Consider the following 16,958-nt stretch of genomic DNA (forward strand, 5'->3'; position numbering starts at 1 on the left):
CTTAACCACTTTTAATGAAACTTTAAAAATGGAAACATTTACTGAAGAGATTGCCCCATAATTTGGGAGCCATTTAAGCAAATATATAATATTAAGGGGAAAAAAACAGCATTAAAAAGTCTCAAATGTAAGAATAGGTGTTCAAGTCTTTGATATGCATTTATATGCATGAGAAAACAAAGAGAATTATTTTCATTTAGAAGAAATCAAGCCTTTCTTCAAATATGATCTATCTAGCCTTCATTTTGACCCCTCATGCTCCATACTTCATCTACACTGAACCAGTGTTGGTCAATATGACTGGCTTACCAGGAAGCCCTCCAGATCCCATTTCACAAATCCTGTCTACCACCCATTATTCGCTCACACGTTTGCACAGCCTTCTGAGTATTACCACTGTAATTGAGCTAGGGAATTTCAGATCTCCAAAGAATGATTATATATACACAATTCTGTTTTACTGCACAGTTCACAATATATAGGTGATTATATAACTATAAGATGAATATTGACTATTGAGACAACATCAACTTTGTCTCCAACACAAATGAAACAGATACACAAACTTCCCACCCTATAGAGGTTGTGTTTAGTCTGTGGTGCAGTCCTGAGGGCTCATACCACTCTACGTATGTTAAACATGGAATCCATAACGTCAGACATGAATATAGGAGGCAAGACCAGAAGTGCCCTGTGCTCCTGAGCAGTCTGTGGCACATATATGTAACAGAAAGGGCCACTTTTAAAGCTTTTCAAATAGTTAAATCATATTTGCCTTTTCAGAATTACTGTACTAATTCACACTGAAGGTAAAAACAATAGGTAGAATCTTACTTGTTAACAAAAATTTGACTTATTTTCAAGTTCAGACAAAGCTGTTGGTTACAAGTTCTGTTAAACTTTTTGTCGAATTTAAGAAGTCTATAGGACAACAAAGAACCATCCCTGGTAATGTAGCAGTTTGGTCTTCAAAAGCTGTAAAAGGTGACAAAGAAATCCAAAAATATGAGTTATAACCATTAAAAATATTTATTGTTTGTAAATACCACATATTTGAGACAGCAGAAACCAAAGCATCCTCCTTTATATTCTCAGTTCACTTGTATTTTACAAAGTGCTTTAGAACTTAGGTTTCTACCACCTGCATGGAGTGTACAGACAAAAGCAAGCCCTGTGGAACCAAAAGCCGGGGAGTCCCCTCCCAGGGCCAGAGCATGACCCCAGGCTAACACACCTGCCACATGCTGAGCACCTAGACAGGCAGTACTCAGGGGCTTACACACAAATGAGGGGGTCATGCACCACAGTACCAATGTCATTCATTTCTGAAAGAACTGCTTCCAACCCTCACTCTTGACTCTTTGATAGGCCCAAGGATGCTACTCACATTTATTTGGTGACAGTTTTCTAAAATCCTGACATCTGCACCTTGGTTGCTAAAGTAAACTGCCATTTTTAACACAACACTGTCAAGCAGAGCTGCTGTAAATCTCCTGAGCTTGATTATTGCCTAACAAATGCTTGATTATGCTTCCTAATCCTTTTGGTTGGAAGAAGGATGTTCATTTTATTTGACCAGCCATACTGCATGTAGAGGTAAACATCTGTTTTGGACTATCTGCCCAGAAACTGAGTAAACTACCAATTGTGAACCTGATTTTATTTTGGTCATTACGTGCACATTTTCATATGCAATTACCCAGCCTGTGAAAAACTGGTAGTAAGAATCCTAACTACTCTGCCATGTCAGATGCTGGAAAGCAATCTTAACTACATATTTACAGATGTAGGTTTTAAAAAATAAACCACTCTCTAGGATGTTTCATGTTTTACTAATCATTCAACTGTTGTATGAATCATTTTGCCTGATTTATCGGGAAAATATATTTTAAAATCCGATTCCTTTGACAAATATGTTTGTTAGATAAGAGATGACTAATCTATCCAGCTATTAACAAAGTCTAGAAATTTGAAATCAACCCTTCAAATGTCTTTATTTAGATCTGATCCTCTCAAATTGTTTTAATGATAAAATGGTAAAATTGGGTTCCCAAAATATGAAAATCCTAATGCAAGTCTATTTCCAAAACTAAATTAAAATAAAATAAAAAAAGATAGCTAACACTGTGAGGTGAAAGCTATCCTGAGCACCCCCCTCCCCCCAACAAAACATTGAGAAACCAGAAATAAAAACCTGGGATTCTATTAAATAGACTTTCAAAATCAAGTTTTATGGAAGTGTTTTCTAAAAGGAGTTTCAAGAGAACACAATACTTGAATAAGACAAACTAGTACCCAAAGGGGGAAAACCCCCCAAAGCTGTTTGCTAAGTTGGCAACAATTCAAAGAAATTGAGCTAAAGAGAGTTTGATCTTTCTTTGCATAATTAATATGAAACTTAGTAAGATGAAATGCCTATGACAAAATTTAAATCTCCCCACCTTTTGGCAACGAAACAAGTGAAATTAACATGGGGATATTTTGGACAGGTTTAAGGTCACATTCAGAATTAAACAGAAAGCTTTCAAATCTAGGAAGCAAATGGAGCTTTCATTAGCTGCTGGAGTCTACCATGCCTAAATAGAAACAGCGTGAATAATGACTATCCTAACAGGTGCTGTTTCAAAACCAATACAAACAATTTATCATGAAAAGCTTACACCTATTAAGCTTTCTTCTCTGTCCTGCTCCTTGTGTATATGCTTAAGTTTAGCAAAGACTATACTTTGCAACTCCTCTTAAGAGGAGAGAAGCAAGAAATGGAGTAATAAAAGTAAGCCTGAGAATTCAAGGGGACCTAAGAGCCTTTTCTCTGGCTGGTCATGGCCACTATGTTTTAATAAGGGTTTAAAGATTTGGGGCAAAAGACTATCTTGGCTATTAGTTTCCTCATCAAAAACCATCCATCAGATAGACAGCTATTAACCAAGCAATTAGCCAAAGTTCTCAGGTAATAATTACAACAAAACAAAACAAAACAGCCCAGCCGTTGTGGTTTAGTGGTGGAGCATCGATTCCCAGTTAGAGCCCAAGCCCAGGTTGTGGGCTTGATCCCCAGTAGTGGATATGCGGGAAGCAGCCAATCGATGACTTACTTATCATTAATGTTTCTCACTCCCTTCCTTTCTCTGAAATCAATAAAAACATATTTTAAAAAACAAAAAACAAAAAAAAAACCTTAAATTTTTCTACTGAAACCTTTTATTCTGAATTTGTTGGTGCTTAAGGAAAACAGCTTTGCCATAATTCATTGTGCCCTGAACTTACGACACCAACTTATATTGGCCAATTAGGAACGAGGCCAAACTACATTCTTCTTTAAAGGTCTAGTCAGTTGGTAGATGGCACTTAATTATTTCTCTCATGTAATCTTTAACAGGAATTCATAAGTTGCATTGATTATGCCCCAAGAGATGAGGGACCGGTGGTAATTTAGATGGGCACCTCTGAAAAGATTTGTCAGTTTCCTGTCTCGTTCTAACCAGATTATTTTGAAAACCTTGGGAAAAGACTGAAATTCCCCACCAATCTGAGACTGCATGCGAGTTTTTACAACATTAACTGGAAAAAACAAGATTCCCAACATGGCACCCAACAGACCTCCACAGATAAAATCATTGACCAGGTGAGCACTGTAAGTTGTTGCGGTAGGCAGGTGCTCCTTAATGGGACCCCGAAGGCCAAAAAACAGGACATTGCTGAACCCATTACGGAAAAGAACAGGTATCAAGCCTCGATAATACTCTCCAATTCCATGGCATTTCAGTGCCTTGAAAGCCTGGTAAGTGTTTGTAAATTTGTCATGATGCTTGTGGTCTTGAAGCAGTGTCTGAACTCTTTCCAATGGAGTGAAAATTGCTTCTGTTGTCCCTGCAAGTATTGCTGCCATGCTACGGGTTGCAAAATCTGGGGTACGGATATGCTTACGGAGAAGGCAAGATAAATCCTCATACAGACCAAACATAAGTGCCAGTGTAGTTGTCTTCTGCACTAATGGGGGAAGAATTCCGCGATACAAGTTTCGAAATCCATCCCTCCTCAACTGAAGCACTGCATCCCTGGTTTTGATTCCGTACAGCTGTTGCCGAAAGAGGACCTTCTGAATGGGAAATGTGATCGCTACATTGCTGAAAGCTGCACAGCAGCCACACAAATAATGTTTCCTTTCACCAACATCTGTAATATGAGGTGATATATCTTGTTTTGAAGATGATATGATTGGCGACCTCTTTTTATGAGCTTCTGAATCCATCATGTGGCTTAAGATCTGTCTTCTTCATGAAGGATTTTTTTTAACCTACAAATAATAAAATGACAACAGATAAACCTTTAAAAACAGTGTTAAACACATGGATTTTTTCCCCGAAAACTTCCTCCAATTTCTGGACACTATTACATTTCCCCTTATAGATTAGCAGTTCTCCAAGTTTTTCCGAGGACTCCTGGAGGTCCTCCCTGTTCCAACTACATATGATGTGATACTGGATTTTCTGCATATACTTAAACCAAAACAACTTACTAGTACAACAGACTGAATGCAGAAGCAGATATGAGACCCGAACTAGCTTTTAAGCCAGACATTAAAAGAAACTTGCAAAACTGTAAATTATACTCTTCTCAATTTTTTTGAACAAGTTATTTTTCATGAAAATATTGTTTATGTTAACATATAACGATTTTTATCGTTATTTTAAAGTAAATTAATATTTTTAAATTTTGTTTTAATTTCTAAGACCACAAATATTAATCCACATAAAGGCACTTTGGCATCCAGAATAACTTTTAAGAAAAATTTTATTTTAGAGAGAGATGGAGAGGAAGTGAGTGCTTTTATTGATCAATAAAAAAATGTTACAGAAAAAAAACAACAACCAACAATACTTCTGTTTGTTTCATACTACTTTATTTAGGGGGGTTCCATTTTCACTCTATAGATTTTATGTTTTTCTCATATGCTTCTTCACTTAATGACATAGTAAAACCCTATTTTTATCAATATACATATAAAAAGTTAAAATTAGTTTATATTTTCTAATTTCATAATAACACTGTATTTTCCTTTCTTACATTTTCCAATTAAATTTATCTCCATCTATTGACTCTGTTTTTAAAAGTTAGTGACCATAACGAGGCCTACTCAGGACTACAAAAGGCCTACAGAGTCAGACCAATGAGACCAAGTTCCAAAGTGACAAAAGGCAAACTGCAGTGCCTCTCTGAGGCTCGTTTCCACACTTACACCCAAACCAATGCCACTGACCCTGCAGGATTAGATGAGAGTGAAACTCAGCTGACAGTACCATTACGTCGGGTCCTAAAGCCAGGCCAGTTCGATTCCTGGTCAGGGCACAAGCCGGGGTTGCAGGTTCGATCCCCAATAGGGGGCGTGTAGGAGGCAGATGATGTTCCTCTCTCATCAATGTTTCTATCACTCTCCCTTCCTCTCTCTCTAAAAGTCAATAAAATACATGTTAAAAAAATGGATTCCATTTTTCTAGTACTAATGATCAACTGAAAATAGGGCCTCTTAGTTTTCAAACATGAGAAGGGAATATATATTATTCCTGTTTTACTAAAGTTCAACCATCTTCACTCCTTCCCACAAACACTAAATCAGGAATCTACCTTGAACTCTGGTCAAATACTTGTAAGAAGCAACTGGGATGATCATGTGGATACTGGAGGCAGAACCCATGCAACTTGTAAGAGTTACAGCTAATTGCCTGGGCTCAAATCCTGGCTCCACCACATAGCTACTGTGTGATCTTCAGCAAGTCACTCAACATTTCTATGGCTAATTCCTCATTTATAATATTGTGGTAATTTTGCATGGTGACATGATACCAGACTTGGTGAGACAGTCACACTGTAAGGTATATAAATGTTGAATATTATACACTTGAAACTAATATAACATTGTATACCAACTGTACTTAAGTAAAAACAAAACAAATTTACCTGTGACACCATCTGGGCCTGGTGTTTTGAGGAATGGTAGCTTTTTGGTAGCGTTTTCAATTTTTTCCATTGTTAATGGATGTTAGGTTCTCTTTTCTGGAGTCATTTTGATAACTGGATTTCCTTTAAAAAAAATCCTGGTTTATTTATAGTCTCACAAAGCACTTTCTATTTTTAAAAAATACTTCTAATCTTGTGTACTTATATTCCCTTTTTTCTTGAGCAAGATAGCCTGTTATTTTTTTTTAATATTTTAAAATTGATTTTTAGAGAGAGAAGGGAGAGAGGGAGAGAGAAACACTGATGTTAGAGTGAACACTGATCAGTTGCTGCCTGCAGCTGCCTCCTGCCAGGGTTGGAGGATTGAGCCCCCAATCCGGGCATGTGCCCTGACCAGGAATTGAACCCGCTGCCTTTCAGTGTACAGGACGAAGCTCCAACTAACTGAGCAACACCAGCCAGGGCTAGCAGGCTAGCCAGTTTATCTAGTTTACATTCTTTTCATCTTGACAAAGAAACCAGCATTTGAATTTTCCAATTTTACTATTTTTTAATTTCCCTCTTTTATTATCACTTTTCTTTTGCTTTGTCTACGTTTATTTTATTCTCATTTTTTTAGTTAGACGCTTATTTTTCTTTGTTTCATAATTTTAAGGCTATGCATTTTCCTTTCAGTAAAACTTTCATTACTTTTTAAGATATTCTGTGGAGAATTGTGGTTTGATGGTCGCCTCACAATCTGTACCATCTCCATAGTGGCTTTGATTTGGGATGACTGTATATGCACTCTTTTTCAGAGTCCAAGCCTGTTTTGGCTTTCTGCATCATATCATATTCTTTATGTTCAGGAGAAGAACATTTTTCTCATGGTCCACAGGAGAGATCCTGCAGGAATGGAACCTGATATTTGGCAACTGTCCTCCAGTCTCAAAGGTACAGTGACAAATACACCCACCTCCAGCTGACCTTCATCAACGGAAGAAGCAAAAGTGGGAAGCCAGGTTCGCCAAGTTTTTGCACACAGTGGGATGCCAGTCATGGCATATGAGCATAAAGTACCCAGGTTCTATGACATTCTCACCACAAAAACACACACACCAGAATAGCCAATTCTAAAAGCAGCCATCTTTCTACTGGGTCATGTTGAATTACAGGGCGAGGGGGAAAGAAACAGAGAACTTTATATGGATAGAGTAAGAAATGTTAAAAGTGTCCATTTTGGCCTGAAATTTTAGTCCATTCTCGATAAAAAGAATTTTCTATAACAAATATGAGATGTTGACATTCTGATACACTCCTTGATCTGCTGATTGTATTGTTTTGATTTGCTTTTCTGGAAAAGCATTTTTACTAAAATCTATAGACTTCCACCTTCATATCCAGCAGCACTTAGTACTTTATATAGAATAGCATTATGCCATGCAGTATTTGAAGACTCGGCTTTTTAAAAATTATTAATCTGTTGCTGACTTTGTTAATTCCTGTTTCAACAGTTATTTCCCTTAATTCAGGATACAACTTCTTATGTATGAGTTTCCCTTCACACACTATTTTGTGGATATGTATATATCTGACAAGAGAATTGGAAATAAGCAAAACCAAAAAACAAAACCACAGCCTTTTAATTTGTTTTTAAACAGACCTTCTGCCTGTTACATTTTGTGTTCTTAACCAATTAAAGAAGCCAATGACATTTTGGGTTTTAAAAAGAATCCTAGATGCTCAAGAAGAAGTTTGCCGAGTTTAGAGTTTGATAATTGTTGATTACTTAATCTTCAATATCCTTACTTCTTACTGTTTCAGCTGACATGAGTTTAAAAACTCTTATTAGTACTATACTAAAACTTAGCAAAGAAATGCTTTACATCTATGTAATGCTTTTTCAGTTTCAGAACTAAACATTATAATCAACAAAAATATTCTGATTAATCCTATATAATAAAACCCTAAAATGCAAATCGACCAAATGGCAGAATGACCAGCAGAACAACTGGTCATTATGAAGTGCACTGACCACCAGGGGGCAGACACTCAAAGCAGGAGCTGCCCCCTGGTGGTCAGTGCGCTCCCACAGGGGGAGTGCTGCTCAGCCAGAAGCCAGGCTCATGGGTGGCCAGCACAGTGGCAGGAGCCTCTCCCACCTCTGCTGCAGGTGGGTGGTAAGGAGCAAGGGGTCCTGGATTGCGAGATGGATGCCTGACTGCTGGCTTAGGCCCAGGGAACCGGCCTAAGCCAGTAGGTGGACAACCCCCAAGGGGTCCCGGACTGTGAGAGGGTGCAGGCTGCGCTGAGGGATCAAGTCCCGCACCCAGTGCATGACTTTCATTCACTGGGCCTCTAGTGTACATATAATTACACAATATATTGTGACAATTTATGAATGAAAACAATTTCACTTGTACATACTGAACACAACATATTTTAAATTTTAAAGTTGCTACCTACAAACTACTTAAACAGTATATGTTCCTTGATAATATAGACCAAGTTATTTGTGCACCTGAAGAATATTTCGTCCATGTTCATTTTTAATTCTTACTGATATGGTACTAGCATTACTTTCTAAAATTTCGCAAATTAAAGTTATTTCATCCAGTTTGTAATGACTCTTAGTAATAACAGGACTGTTATTTAAGCAGAAAACAGTGGCTAACAAAGGTTACCAAGTCATTTATTAAGCACTGAACTGAACTATTTTACTTTAAAAAAATACCTACAGGCCCAGACACAGGAAAAAGGAATGTAATGAAACCCTGACTTCATAGATTGAAAGCTTTCCCTTTAGTTTCATCCTACACACCAGGATGGTGTAAACAGGGTCTCAACTTAGCAACAGGACAGTGTGCACAGTATTCTGGGGAAATGAAGTTTAGAATTTTTATATTTATCTATACCATGAACATGGTTAAATTTCTTTGCTAAACTGATCTGATTTTAAATTCTTTAATTGCAAAATTTATTTATCATAGTTGCACACTCCCCTAAAACACTCAAACTATCTCAGCATTAGGAAGTGAAGTTAATGAAGTTGACTTTCAAGCAACCGCAAGTGTCAAACTTTTGTTGCATAAGAAAAGTGTAAAGTCTAAATACGCGCTTAAATTTACAGCCCATTTAGATAAACAAGACCCAGAGTTGATCCCAGCACAAAGGTCTTTGTGCAAAACTGTGGAGAAGGCGATTGTAATTCTCAAAAGGATGTGAACTCCAGTCCGCAGATCTGACTCAGCATTCGGAACAAGATCAGCCAGGGTTCTAGTGCTAGTTATGACATTATCTTGCTACTACAAATATAAAGCAATGTCTGTAACTTAAAAAAATCCACTTCTCTGAGCTTACTTTAATTTACCAAAGAAGAGAACAGACAAGTCCATTTCTCTTACAGATAAGAGCTTGTGATTTTTCCCTGAGATGCACGAAGGGTGACTCCAAAGTGCCTAACCGGTGCTCTGGAACCACTAGGGAACCGGGCCGGTTCTAGCACCTTTTAATTTCATGGAATCCTTTCAAAGCAAGGGCAGAGGAGGCTCAAAGTGGCCAGGTCGCTACTCATTTAGCCAGGGCTTCACAGCTTACAGGGAGAGAAACAGGTGTTAATTAAGACCGGCTGTGTACAGCTAGCTGTTAAGGGGCAAAATAAAAATCATGCCTAAAGGGTAACTATAGCTGAGGCACTGACATGCTCCATCCAGCTAAGCTTAATACCAAATAATCAGTACAGAGATTTACAATTAACAACACCATCCCCCCTCCCCCCAAAACCTTGTTTGTACATTGAGTTTCGCACCACACGAAGCAACATGGTGTCGCAGAATAAGCATTGTCTGTGTGACTGAACTTACCTCTTTCCAGGCGTCCATTGGGCCAATCTGTGAGAAGGGGAAGGGCCGGGGAGGCGAGGGTTGGACAGGAATGCCCCTTCCGTCTCCGACGTTCCACAGAGTCAGGGGTCCCGCAATCCCAGACCCCGGGAGCGGGGGACCGTCCGCCCTCCCAGCGCCGCCCTCTTCCCAGGGCGCAGGCAGAGCGCGGCCCCTCCCCGCCTGCGGTACGCGGGCACTCCCAGGCACCTCCCTGCTCGGGGCGCGCCCGAAAAAAACACGCAGCCTCATTCGCGGGAAAAGCTCGCTGCGGGGACCAGACGCGGTCCCCGGGGCCGCGAACCTCGAGAGCGCAGAACCGAACCCGCGCCGGGGGGGTCGGGAGGGGCGCAGTGCGAGCGCGCGAGGGCCAGGGCAGTGCGCCCCCTCAGCCCCTCCTTCGTGCTTCCACACCCTCCACCCAGAGGCCCAGAGTAACCCCGTGCTTCCCTCTCCACAGCTTCTGGCACTCACCCATCGCCGCGGGCGCCCGGCTCCACGCCCGGTAGCCGCCGGCCGCCGGATCGGCGAGCGAGCGAGCCCGCGCAGGCGCAGACCTTGACCGACCCCAATTTGACGCGCTTGCGCCGTCCGAGTCGGATCACGTGAGGGAGATGCCTCCGCTGCCGCCACGCCCCTCCTTTAAAATAGCGAGAATCAGGTGACGCCGACCTTCTAGAGTACGCTCGCCGCCGCAGGGTAGGTAGCGGGTCACCCATCACACTGGTCCTGAGGCCTTGGAATTTCTTCAGACAGAACACCGCACCCTTGGCACCGTACGGTGGCCTTGCCGGGCCACAGACAGCCAACGCTTCCTATGGCGTGCAGCCTGTCGGAGCGCCAGTGGGAATTGATTGTTGTGATTGGCAAGCGGGCGCGGGTGAAAGTGCCCCACCTGGCCCCCCTTTCTAGCCTTGGTTCATAAACCCCTGGAGTGGCCTCTTCACAGCTACCGATACCGCAGTTTACAGAACACTTAGTGTGCTTTAGGTTAGGACTTATAAGTCACTTTTAACCCGTTTCCGTTTGACCTCAGACAACTTGCAGTGTTGGCTCTATCTACTTCACTGGCAGTTTAGAGGCCGAGGTTAGGTAATAGTCCTGACACTTAGTGGGAGTGACCTTGGACAAGTCACTGGTCCCTGAGGCCCAAACCCCTGTCTGAAAAGTCACGCCTGCCTTGCATGCACTCCCCTGGCGCTTGTAAGAGTTACTGTAGTGGAAATAGTGGTCTGGTTCTAACTTGTAAACGGGAGGCAGGCAGCAGATGGGAGGGGTTGAAGGAAACCTGAGAGGTCTGTTTGGAGAGGAGAGGCCCTTCATGAGGCTCGTCAAATATGTGAAGTGTATGCACTTTGCTTGGGGGTAGCCAACAGGCAACCCCACTGGAGTGAAGGGATTAGTCAGGGGATGCCCCAAGAGCGCTTTGTAGATATTGCCTCCAACATGTTGTCTGGGCTGCTGGAGCTGGGGTGTGGGAGACCATGCTACCGAACTTCAACACTCTGCTGAGGTACCTCCTGTGTGCCATTGTCCATCCCCAAGCTCTCCTGGGGGAGCTTAGAGTCGAGTGAAGGATATAAAAACAAAAGACTCTGGAAATTCAGAAGCATGAGGGGCCCTTCCCCTCAAGAGAGAACTGGGAAGGGCATCCTAGGGTAGGAGGTTTTTGAACTGGGTCTTGGGGGATGAATGGGTGGAATTTGGACTCCTGGAGAAAGTTAAGGTGCAGGAGATAAGATTGTAAAGGTCCGGTGGTAGGGTCTGATAGTGCCAATCTCGACTGTCAGACATACGCACCTGGCATGTCATTGGTGCACAGAGATAGATATTGGACTCCACAGGATAATGACAAGGCCATGCAGCGGTTTGGAATGATTAATCAGGCAACAGTTCGGGAAGGGCATTTGTATAAAAATTATATTTGCCCTGTCCTGTGTGAATTCCTATTCAGATGTAGTAAGTGAAAAATAAATGAATCAGGCAGGCATCCAGCATGTTCATAAGCATAAATAATTCATTTCAAATTAGAATGGAAGGTTATTCTGTGGTAAAACCTGAAAAGGAGGAAAAGATGGAACTAAACACACCACTGGGAGATGCCAGGCCAGCAGGACCACTCCTGCCTGGAGCTGAGCCAGTCTGTTTCTTTTATGCTGCAGGCCACAGTAGTCCTCTGTCCCTCCAGCTTCAGTTCCTTGTCAGACACCCACAGGCCCTTCATTGGCTCTTCTTTGGTACTAGTATATGAATGTTGGAAACCAAAACCTTCTATTTTCAGATTCTGGCTTCATCATGAAGTTAACCTTCCATTTCCCTGTCCACATCCACATATTCTTTTCTAATTTTTAGATTGCAGTTGACATTCAATATTATATTAGTTTCAGGTGTACTGTATAGTGGTTAGACATATAACTTACGAAGTGGTCCCCTCCATAAGTCTAGTACCACTGACATCATCATAGTTATTACAATAGTGACTATATTCCCTATGCTGTATTTTATACCCTCATAACTATTTTGTAACTTCCAATTTGTACTTATTAACACTTTCATCTTTTTCACCCAGCCAGCCCTCAAACCCTCTTTTCACCTGGGAACCATCAGTTTGTTCTCTGTATCTATGAGTTTGTTTGTTCACTTATTTTGTTTTTTTAGATTCCACATATAAGTAAAAATCATATGGCATTTATTGTTCTCTGACTTATTTCACTTAGCATAATACCCTCTAGTTCCATCCATGTTGTCACAAATGGCAATATTTCACTCTTTTTTTCTGGCTGAGTAATATTTCATTGTATATATGTACCTCCTCTCCTTTATCCATTTCTCCATTGATGGACATTTAGGTTGCTTTCTATCTTGGATATCTATACATATAAAGAAATAATATGCAAATTAGGTCAAGACTAGCTCAGGAGGAGGGTCCAGGTGTGGCCCCAAGCCTGAGAGAACATGGAGCAGCTGGGAGCAGGCCCCCAGCAGACACACACACGGGGCATGCTCTGAGCTGCTGTGGCCTAAGCTGTCCATAGGACATCCCCTGAGGGCTCCCGGACTGTGAGAGGGGGCAGGCTGGGTTGAGGGACACCCCCCTGCAGTGCACGATTTTCGTGCACTGCGCCTCTAGTTGTAAATAATGATGCAGTGAACATAAGGATGCATATGTCTTTTTGAATTCATATTTTAGGTTTCTTTGGGTAAATACCCAGAAGTGGAGTTGCTGGGTCCTTCTTTGTCTCTTTTTCAATAGCCTTTGTTTTAAAGACTATTTTGTATAAGTATTGCTGCCCCAACTTTTTTTTTTTTTTTTTCATTTCAATTTGTATGAAATATTTTTTTCCATCCCTTTATTTTCAGTCTCTATGTGTCTTTCAATCTGAAGTGGGTCTCTTGTAGACAGCATATGCATGGGTCTTATTTTTTTATCCAGTAACTCTATGTCTTTTGATTGGGGCATTTACTCCATTTACATTTAAAGTAATTGTTGATAGGTATGCAGTTATTGCCACTTCATTTTATTCTATCATTCATATTTTTTATCTTTTTTCCTTCTTCCCCTTAAAGAAGTTCCTTTAACATTTCTTTTTATTTATTTATTTATTTTTTAAATATATTTTATTGATTCTTTACAGAGAGGAAGGGAGAGGGATAGAGAGCTAGAAACATCAATGAGAGAGAAACATCGATCAGCTGCCTCTGGCACACTCCCCACCTGGTGTGTGCCCGCAACCAAGGTACATGCCCTTGACCGGAATCAAACCTGGGACCCTTGAGTCCTCAGGCCGATGCTCTATCCACTGAGCCAAACCAGTTAGGGCTTAACATTTCTTGTAATACCAGTTTGGTGGTGATGAATTCCCTTAACTTTTTCTTATCTGGGAAGCTCTTTATCTTTTCTTCAATTCTAAATGGTATCTTTGCTGGGTAGAATAATTTTGGTTGTAGGCCCTTGCTTTTCATCACTTTGAATATTTCATGCCAATCCTTTCTGGCTTGCAAAATTTCTGTTGAGAAGTCAGTTGACAGTCTTATATTAGCTCCCTTTTATGTAACTAACTGCTTTTAAAAAATTTTTTTCTTGAAGGTGAGAAACCAAGATGGCAGCATAGGTAAACACCTAAATTGCTGCCTTGCACAACAATTTCAAAACTACAACTAAAAGACAAAATGGACATCATCCAGAACCACAGGAAGGCTGGCTGAGTGGAAATTATACAACTAGAAGGAAAGAGAAAAGCACACTGAGACTCAGAGGAGCTGCAGAAGGCAGAGGTACTGAGACGCACAGGTGAGGAGAGGACTGGCAACTGAGTGCGCGGCTGGCTTTCTCAAGCGGGAGGGAGAAAAAGCTCCCAACTGCGCTGAACTCCAGTTCCGGGCAAGACTCTGGGGACCCAGACTCATACGGGGAGAAACTGGACTGTCTGGCAGTGGGCAGAACTTGAGGGCGCCTTTCTCTCAGAGGTGCTTGCAGTGATTACCACGGGACACTGAGACACAGGGGCCTATTAGGTCAGGGCTGACGGGAAACCAATGCTGTCTGCTCCACCCTGAGACTCCGCCCCATTTAAGCTGAGCACAGAGGCTTTTGCAAGTCTTCTCCCCTAAGGGTGTCTCCAGCACAGAAGTTCTCCCATCATAGACACAACTGATCCTCACAGCCAATTGGCCTGGAGGTCAATTCCTCCCAGTGATACCAACAACAATCAAGGCTTAACTACAACAAGACTGTGCACACAGCCCACAAAGGGGTGTACCAAGAGTGTCCACCTCAGGTAACTGGGGAGGCTGAGCCACTGGGCCCTGTAAGACACGTAACACACAAAGCCACTCTATCAACTCAGGGAAGCAGCCAAAATGCAGAGACAAAGAAACAGGTCACAAATGACAGAAATGGAGGAAAGCAAACGACTGGATATAGAGTTCAAAACCACGGTTATAAGGTTTTTCAAGAATTTTCTAGAAAAGGCCGATGAATTTAGCGAGACCCTCGAGGATATGAAAAAGGACCAACTAGAAATTAAGTATACACTGACTGAAATAAAAGATAATATACAGAGATCTAACAGCAGACTAGAGGATTGCAAGAATCAAGTCAAAGATTTGAAATACAAAGAAGCAAAAAACACCCAACTGGAAAAGCAAAAAGAAAAAAGAATCCAAAACTATGAAGACAGTGTAAGGAGCCTCTGGGACAACTTCAAGCGTACCAACATCAGAATTATGGGGGTGCCAGAAGAAGAGAGAGAGCAAGATACTGAAAACCTATTTGAAGAAATAATGACAGAAAACTTCCCCCACCTGGTGAAAGAAATAGACTTACAAGTCCAGGAAGCGCACAGAACCCCAAACAAAAGGAATCCAAAGAGGACCACACCAAAACACATCATAATTAAAATGCCAAGAGCAAAAGACAAAGAGAGAATATTAAAAGCAGCAAGAGAAAAACGGTTAATTACCTACAAGGGAGCACCCATACGACTGTCAGCGGATTTCTCAACAGAAACTATGCAGGCCAGATGGGAGTTGCAAGAAATATTCAAAGTGATGAATAACAAGAACCTACAACCAAGATTACTCTACCCAGCAAAGCTATCATTCAGAATTGAAGGGCAGATAAAGAGCTTCACAGATAAGAAAAAGTTAAAGGAGTTCATCACCACTAAACCAGTATTATATGAAATGCTGAAGGGTATTCTTTAAGAAGAGGAAGAAGAAGAAAAAAGTAAAGATAAAAATTATGAACAACAAATACATATCTATCAACAAGTGAATCTAAAAATCAAGTGAATAAAAAAATCTGATGAACAGATTTAATATAATAGAATCAGGGTCATAGGAAGGGAGTGGACTGAGGGGGAAAAGGGTGTGGGGGGTGTGGGAAGAGACTGGACAAAAATCGTACACCTATGGATGAGGACAGTCGCGGGGGGAATAAGGGCAGAGGGTGGGATGGGAACTGGGTGGAGGGGAGCTATGGGGGGAAAAAGGAGAAACAATTGTAATAATCTGAATAAAGATTTATTAAAAAATATTTTTTTCTTTCTAGCTTTATTGATATATAACTGACATATACATTGTGTAGGTGTGAGGTGTAGAACAGAATGACTTGATACACTCATACATTGCAAAATGATTACCACAGTAAGGCTAGTTATCACCTCCATTATCTCAAATAATTATAATTTATGTGTTGTGATGAGAACATTTAATCTACTCTCTTGAAAACTTTCAAGTATACAATATGGTATTATTAACTACTAGAGGCCTGTTGCACGAAGATTTGTGCAATAGGCCTTCCTTCCCTTGGCTGTTGGCACCGGTTTTCCTCCAGCACCCGGGACCCAGCCCTTCGCTCTGGCTGCAGCGGAGAAGCCAAGCCTTGAGGCCAGGCTTCTCTGCTCCAGCCACAGCAGAGAAGCCAAACCTCTTCAGTCTTCAGTCATCTTCACTGTTCAGTCTTCGCTCCATACCTGCATATGCAAATTAACCCGACATATTTGTTGGGTTAATTTGCATACGCACACCTGATTGGCTGGTGGGCGTCACAGAGGTACGGTCAAATTTGCATATTTCTCTTATATTATTGTAGACTAGAAGCCTGATGTACGAAATTCATGCATGGGGGGTCGGGGGTGGGGGGTCCACTCAGCCCAGCCTGCACCCTTTCCTATCCGGGACCCCTCGGAGGATGTCCGACTGCTGGTTTAGGCCCGATCCTGGGGATCGGGCCTAAACCAGCAGTTGGACATCTCTCTCACAATCCTGGACTGCTGGCTTCTAATCACTCACCTGCCGACCTGCCTGGTCACTGTAAGGTCTGGGGCTGGGAAAGCAGGAACTTTACAAACTTTGCTTTCTAGCCTGCTTGAATAATGAGGAAAATAAACTTGGGCTGTCTGACCTTGTAGGCCAGAGACTAGATATGCCCATAATTTCAATGCCATGCCAGGTGCATTTTTTTTTTTAAATAAATCTTTATTCAGATTATTACAATTATTTGTCCTTTTTCCCCCCCTAGCTCCCCTCCACCCATTTCCCACCCCACCTTCTGCCCTTACCTCCCCCCCACTGTCCTCATCCATAGGTGTATGATTTTTGTCCAGTCTCTTCATGAACCCCCCATACCCCTTTCCC

The 16,958-nt window shown here is 41.5% G+C and overlaps 1 protein-coding gene across 3 annotated transcripts; it reads right to left on the reverse strand.

Moving 5' to 3' along the window:
• Positions 1 to 1,010: 1,010 nt before the first annotated feature.
• SLC25A51 (solute carrier family 25 member 51) lies at positions 1,011 to 10,362 on the reverse strand. 3 transcript variants are annotated; one of them, XM_080667764.1, is made up of 2 exons: positions 10,293 to 10,362; positions 1,011 to 4,297 (listed from the first exon to the last, which is right to left on the reverse strand). In XM_080667764.1, exon 2 carries the CDS (start codon positions 4,253 to 4,255, stop codon positions 3,362 to 3,364), a length of 894 nt encoding a protein of 297 aa, XP_080523890.1. In that variant the 5' UTR covers positions 4,256 to 4,297; positions 10,293 to 10,362; the 3' UTR covers positions 1,011 to 3,361. The 3 variants fall into 3 exon arrangements, with proteins under 3 accessions (XP_080523890.1, XP_080523891.1, XP_080523889.1); XM_080667765.1 differs by lacking the exon at positions 10,293 to 10,362 and adding an exon at positions 9,801 to 9,914; XM_080667763.1 differs by lacking the exon at positions 10,293 to 10,362 and adding an exon at positions 5,959 to 6,083.
• Between the last annotated feature and the right edge of the window lie 6,596 nt (positions 10,363 to 16,958).

This window comes from Plecotus auritus, assembly GCF_963455305.1.
Source record: "Plecotus auritus genome assembly, chromosome: 5".
In the NCBI taxonomy this organism is placed as follows: domain Eukaryota; kingdom Metazoa; phylum Chordata; class Mammalia; order Chiroptera; family Vespertilionidae; genus Plecotus; species Plecotus auritus.

Excerpts from the sequence above, each read along its gene's own strand:
- SLC25A51 (XM_080667764.1), bottom strand. The coding sequence starts at position 4,255 with ATGATGGATTCAGAAGCTCATAAAAAGAGGTCGCCAATCATATCATCT.